The sequence below is a fragment of the Priapulus caudatus genome, unplaced genomic scaffold (assembly GCF_000485595.1).
Source record: "Priapulus caudatus unplaced genomic scaffold, Priapulus_caudatus-5.0.1 Scaffold892, whole genome shotgun sequence".
NCBI classification, from domain to species: Eukaryota; Metazoa; Priapulida; class Priapulimorpha; order Priapulimorphida; family Priapulidae; genus Priapulus; species Priapulus caudatus.
The window spans coordinates 68182-75180 of record NW_014577953.1 but is presented as its reverse complement, the minus strand read 5'-3'; the positions used below and the strand labels follow the sequence as shown (position 1 = coordinate 75180).

Below are 6999 nucleotides of genomic sequence, written 5' to 3'. Positions count from 1 at the left end.
GTATGTATATATATATATATATATATATATATATATATAATATATACATATATATACATATATGAATTAGAAGTAAAAACACACGAACACCCATGTAGATGTAAAAATATATGTAGCAAAATAGAATAGGGTGTTGAATTTTATACCCTATTCTTTTTTCTACTTTTTACTTCCATATACACACATCTATATCTATATCTATATATATTTATTTATAATATATATCTGGCATATTTTTCAGTCGATACGATCCTCACAACAACGGACAAGCTGTTCCTCAGCATGGGCAACGCCTCTGAGATGGTGAAGCAGGCCAGGATTCTAGCCCAGGTACATACTCACTGCTCGGCCAGTCACTTGCCTTCCTAATTTCAAACCAATTATATAATCATTCGTAATATATATTATCATAATTTATCAAATTCAAATCAGTTAACGTTAGACGCTAATGGCCGCCAGCGTGGCTTGACCAATCACTGCGCTCCGACGCAGCTAGGTTAGTGCGAGGTCACTGCGCTCTGATGCAGGAAGGTCGGTGCGAGCTTGAAACCCGAGCAGGTTCATGTTTCGTAAGAAAGCATTTTACAGAAATTTGAGTGAAATGTAGTCGATTAGTAAATTTCTTATACTGATTCTCAGTAGTCGCCGCACTTTAGTGGGGTTAAACATTTACGAAGGGTTTTTTTAATTAATGATTTTCCTTGTTTTAAAAAAAAATAATTTTAATAAATTAAATCGTCGCATACATTCATGTAAGATTTGCCTCGTGTATCTCGTGCATCTCTATAATGTCTTTAGTGTCTCTCTAATGTCTCTAGTGCCTCGTCTATCTCTATATAGTGTCTCGTGTGTGTCTCGTGTGTCTATAGCGTCTCGCGTATCGTTCTCAGGCGACCTCGCAGCTCGTCAACGCCATCAAGGGTGAGGCCGAGGACTCGCAGGACTCTGACCTACAGAAGCGCCTCCTGGCAGCGGCCAAGCTGCTGGCGGACGCGACGGCGCGCATGGTGGAGGCGGCCAAGGTGGGTGACCTTACGCTGACCTTTGTCGTTAGTTTGCTCATTAGTCTCCTGGAGGTGTGGCAATGAGACGATTCGGGCAGCGCGAATTCTCCTCGCTGCTTGCAAAATTAACCTAGCGCCTGTTGTCAGGAACAAAATAAGTTTTAACGTTAGTCTTGACGTTAACGTCTTCTCCTAGACCGTTGACAGAAACATCGTATAAGAAATTACATCATAAAACAAGTTACAAGAATGAAAAATCCTACCCAATTTTCGCGTAACTTCAGGGGAAAAATGCTGTCAGTGGTCTATTAGAAAAAGTTCATGTTAAGACCGATGTTAAGACTTATTTTTGCTTCTCATAACGGGCCATGAATGACAAGTGCAGACCTACAATAGATCGATTGGAGACCTGTATATGTTTGTTATTATATTCTCGATTAATTCTACCTGATACCACCTGGTATAGGTGCCATAGCATTACTGTCTGTGAAGCATGCGTTATACTTGCAAGTAAACGGACGATCTTAGCATTGTGTACGCAAATCGCCTGATTCACACATTTTCCCTGTGAAACTTGTGGAAAAAAATTCACATATTTTTTCGAGTCTGCAAAAACTTTTTTCATTCAAATATGCAATCTCATGATGCATATATGAGTGTTTCAACCATCAACAATGTGAAGACTAGTAAAAAATGCCATTCTATGAAAACTGTAATGTGGCAGTATGCCACTGTATGCTAAATTGGCGAGCGTCAACGTTCAAGATCAGGCGTTCTGTGGACTGAGGGGGAAACGATTTCGTGGGTTAAACACCTCTTCTGTGTACGTCAACAGTGGAATAGCATATCTAAAGAGCACTGCGAATTCCTGTCCGTTCTAATTGAGTTGGCAAGCGGGATAAGGAAAAGATTAATTAAGATGACTGCCAAGAGATGGCGCTAGTGTCAAGGCGACCGGCGATAGTTAAGCGCAGCTCGTTGTTAGCAGATAGCTGTTGTCGGCGACGAGGAACATCTGCCCGTCGAAGAACAAACGAGCAATCTAAAGATGGCTGCCGACGACGTCAAATATTACACATCCTGTCTGGCTTGGCGCAAGATGGCGGTACCTGCGTCCCTGTGCATAATTCCGTCGCAGTGTTGTGCTAGGTGGCGCTGCTGTGATCCGCAGCTGGTGCTACTATGCTATGCAGGACTAGGTGGCACCACTGTGCTGTGCTGCACTAGGTGGCAGCACCGTGTTGCATATGTAGTGTTGGGTGGCAACACTGTTGTGCTGCACTACATTGCAGCACTTGTTTCTCCTAATATGCTGAGCAGCACTAAGTGGTGCCACTGTGCTGCGGTGCACCAGATGGCGCTGTCATGCTGGCGCGTGTTTTCGTGCGCGGCGTGGTGCCGAGAGCTTGCTGCTAGTTTGGGTTGACGCAGGTTTGGTTTGAATGGCAGGCGAAGCATGCTTCAGCTGCTACCGGACATACATATATATATGTATATACATACTCCCTACTAGACGACCAATCACGATCCAGCTTTGTTTCGTCGTGCCCCAACCACTATTTGTCAGCGTTGTTCTGTTGACGGAGGTGTTCTACTGGTGGTGTTCTTGTGTTTTGCAAGCCCGTCACAAGTGCTGCTGCCGTGTGTTTTGTTGGCATCACAGGTTTGGCTATCGAGGTCCGCAAGTCTCGTGTGCATGTGACGATTTGTGTGTCACGTTCGCCGGGACGTGACTGTTGTGTTGGCACAGCTTGTGTGTGTGTGTGTGTGCGTGCGTGCGTGCATGCGCGCGCGTGCGTGCGTGCGTGCGTGCGTGCAGCAGTGGTTAACAGCGTGGGAATGGGCGTTGCGGGGGTAGGGTCGTATAGGGGCCATCTTTTACTGCAACCCCGTGAGTGTAGCACGTTCCTGTATGCGCTGTACGCTGCTCCGATTGGCACCACCTGTCGCCGAAACCTGACGAGCGTGACTCATCCACCTGCCTGTCTGCAGATCCGAATGGCGTTATCTTGTCTATGTTATAACCGCCTGCCGCTTTCGTGCGCAGTGTCATCTCTTCGTGTTTCTATTGATGGTGGCACCATCTATTAACTCGTTTGCTTGTGAACGCTGAATGATTGTTGTGCTGAGTGGTCGTCATGACGACTAGCTTGCTGTTGTACTTTGAAGAATCTCTCTAAGTTTTATTTTCGATTTTATTTCTCGAAACTATTACGTCGAGTTTATTTTTCTTTTGTGGGGACTTTATTGTAGGGATTGTTCACAAGCATTCAAGGGATTTATTTTTTGTAATAAATTTCGTGGCATTTCAAAGTAATCTTTAGGTGAAAATCTCAGCACAGAGTCTTGCGTCTGCTACGCATTTAGGAGAAATGCTCACTGTAAGCCAACCTTTGCTGATTTCTTGTTTACTGTAACACCGCCGAGCAAGAAAAAATTACCAACACTGATACACGAAACACCTTTTTTGCCCTGGTCTGTTTCTACCATCATGGTAACCGTGACTGCTGCAGTCTGTAACGAATGTAACTGAATTTGAAACTTTGAAACTTTAAACATGAAATGTGACCTGCCTACCAAAGTACCTCTTGATCGATGGGTTACTGCAAGCGAGAAATCATCTGAGAGTGGTCAGCGCGTACCTGGCAGAGGCCGCCGTGGTGAGTGTGTGGTCCAAGCTGACCCCAGCGTTGACCACACTGGGTTACTGCTTTGTCAGGAGACAGAGGTAGACGCGGGCAGCACGGCCGCCGCTGCCGACGGTGACGATGAATCGGACGACGAGAAGCGATACACGTCAATCTTGAGCTGGACCCTGGAGCCGGTACTTGCCCTCTGACCCTGACCCCTGACCCCCACGTCCTTGTCCTCCCTTCATTACCATCTCACCTCTTCCTGCCTCTCATCTCTCTAACTCGCTCTAAAACTATCTGTATAACTCTACCCCTCTCTCTTTCTCTTTCTTTCACCCTCCATCTCTCCCTCCCTCTCTTCTTCTCCCTCTCTATATCTATCTCTCTTTCTTTTTATCTCTCTGTCTCTTCTTTATTTCGCCCTACCCCCTCCTAATCTCCCACTCCCTCCTTCCCTCCCATATTTATTTCTCTCTACTTTCTCCACTCACTTTGCACTCACAGCAACAGCTAGCGGCATTGCATGCGGCTCTGATGGATTCTCTCTCATGCATCAGCGAGCGTTCCCGTGGCGATGCGCCCTGCAACCCCTGTCACCCTAACGCGCGAAGCCAGCACCCTAGCAGTCCTGCTGCTGCTGCCTCGTACAGCTACCCTGATACTACGTACTGCTGCTACTGCCAGCTCGTGGAGCCTGTTGTCAGAAACAAAATTAGTCTTAACATTGGTCTTAACACTAACATTTTCTCGTAGACCGTCGACAGCACTTTGTTTCATTATTGTTATGAGGAAATCTGATACGATTTTTCCTTTGGGTAACTTCGCAGCGTTTCTGTCAACGGTCTAAGAGAAAAAGTTAATGTTAAGACTAATGTTAAGACCCATTTTGTTTCTGACAATTAACGGGCTCCTGGCATATATGTTGGCAGCACGTAGAACAAGGGGAGTGGGTATGTTGCCAGAAGCATCGTAAATAGTTACGACACCCGTAAGTCTAAAACGCCATCGCCTTTTCACACGTGTGCGGAAGTTCCTGGTGGCTTTAGACTTTGGTTAGTGTAAGAAGTATTTGTGATGTTTCTGACAGCGGGGTTCCTGGTTGCTGATTGGATGTTAACACCCGAGGTGGTAGCAATACCACCGGTGACCGAGGTACCAATGCGGTGGTAGCAGTAGACGTACTGGGGTGTGTGGGCGTGTCACGGAACGCTGGTTGACAGGGGAGAAAAACACAGACAGTAAGCCTGCATTCAATCGTGTGTGTGTGAGACCTACATAGTAACAGATGCACGTAGGCGATGGCGCCGCATAGTTGATTTTCTGTTCGACGTAACCCGACCGAACAAACCTCGATATCAAAATCCTCCCAAGATTTGTAATCTGGATATTTCGCAAGCTTCAGTCAGAAGTTCAGCAAACCTGCCTGTAATAGAGCGGACGTGGTTGTGGGGAAAATGCCCCTACTAGGTTAAATGCTTGAGGTTGGTTTACTGCGAACAGAAAATCGTGTTATGGTGGCCTAAGTAACCCTCGTTGCATATCTATAGTCGCCAGGTGGCATAGCTAGTCGCCAGGTGGCGTAGCTAGTCGCCAGGTGGCGTAGCTAGTCGCCAGGTGGCATAGCTAGTCGCCAGGTGGCGTAGTTAGTCGCCAGGTGGCATAGCTAGTTGCCAGGTGGCGTAGCTAGTCGCCAGGTGGCGTAGCTAGTCGCCAGGTGGCGTATCTAGTTGCCAGGTGGCGTCTTATATAGCTATCGATTCGGCGGCAATCGTTGTTCAGATGGCGGGTGGCTCGCAGACTGGTGCAGACGCCACAACCGGGGCGGACGCGCCGTCACGGTGTCTCCACACAACCTCTGTTAATAACCGATTATCCAGGAATCCGATAGATGCTTTTGAAGGGCAGCACTATTAACTCAACGTTCCCGTGGAGGAAGGAGATTAAAAGAATGACAGAGGTGTGGGAAGAGCAACAGAATGGGGAGAAAGGGGAGGAAAAGTGAATGGGAGAGAAGCCATAATATATAATATAATATAACAGGAGCAGTAGGGAGAGCAAAATTGGGCAGAAGGAGGATATAGGAAGGAGTCGGAAAAGCAGAGGTGTGGACAAGGAGGAAGTGAATTGTCGTAAGAAAGAGGAAGGAAGGGAGGAGTGGGCAGGAGTAAATTATATGGTAGAAGATGCATCAACTACCTTCTCTAATCGTTCTATTGTAAAGATATATTAATGCTACCAAACTAGTAACTTGACGACAATTCTATTATTTTTGCCTGTCTAGGAAGAACCCCCAGTAAATGGAGAGGGTGAATATCACTGATGATGTCATTACCAATTCCCCCAACTGCGGTCTTAGCACTTCTAGATAGTTCACGTTATTACTCTCGTTTCTGTTCATCTGTACTCTAGCGTAGCCATATTGTTTTCTGCTCTACACGGCTCAAATAGACACTCGAAACTATCAGGACAATGTAGTGTTAGACTTTCTTATAGATCCTTTTGAAAGCAAAATGTAGCGAATCAAACACAGTAACACTCTTTGGTAGTAATAGTAGTACTTGACGTTAGAAAGCCATTTCATTAAGCACAATCATACGTTATAGGCATATTACGTCATAGTCGTCAATAGGAATTAATTAATTGTTAGATATTAACCTTTCTGTTATGTTGTGTGTGCCGGGTGACTGCACATAGCAGTCCTGGATTGGTTTATGCTTAATAACCTATTGAATATGTTGGAATGTGTTGTTGATTGAACGTGAAAAAATAGAAATGATAATAAGCGAATGACTCTTGAAATTTTTTTGTTACATGCTGTCTCCATGCATGCTCGTGTATAAATGTGTCATCACTGCCATCACATTTTAGTATTGAATCGAACCAGTGCTATATTTTAACCATGTAACCGATTGCAAGATTTTGTCGCTGGCATGTGATTATAACAGAGGGCACTATATCACAACCACCACCTATAGGTGTTGGTGGTTGTGATAATTATAGTACGCTAGCTATGTAACAACCACCGACATCACCTATAGGTGTTGGTGGATGTTATATAGTACGCTTACTATATCACAACCACCGACACCACCTATAGGTGTTGGTGGATGTTATATAGTACGCTTACTATATAACAACCACTGACACCACCTATACGTGTTGGTGGATGTTATATAGTACGCTTACTATGTAACAACCACCGACACCACCTATAGGTGTTGGTGGATGTTATATAGTACGCTTACTATGTAACAACCACTGACACCACCTATACGTGTTGGTGGATGTTATATAGTACGCTTACTATGTAACAACCACCGACACCACCTATAGGTGTTGGTGGATGTTATATAGTACGCTTA

The 6999-nt window shown here is 45.2% G+C and overlaps 1 protein-coding gene across 1 annotated transcript in view; it reads left to right on the top strand.

Annotated features, from left to right (window-relative positions):
* LOC106814256 (talin-2-like) overlaps nucleotides 1-6999 on the top strand; it is a gene marked incomplete in the record, with an annotated part of 112682 nt that overhangs the window by 48990 nt on the left and 56693 nt on the right. Inside the window, 2 exon segments of the mRNA XM_014818552.1 lie at nucleotides 242-330; nucleotides 891-1022. Of these exon segments, the coding sequence (XP_014674038.1) occupies nucleotides 242-330; nucleotides 891-1022 (221 nt within the window).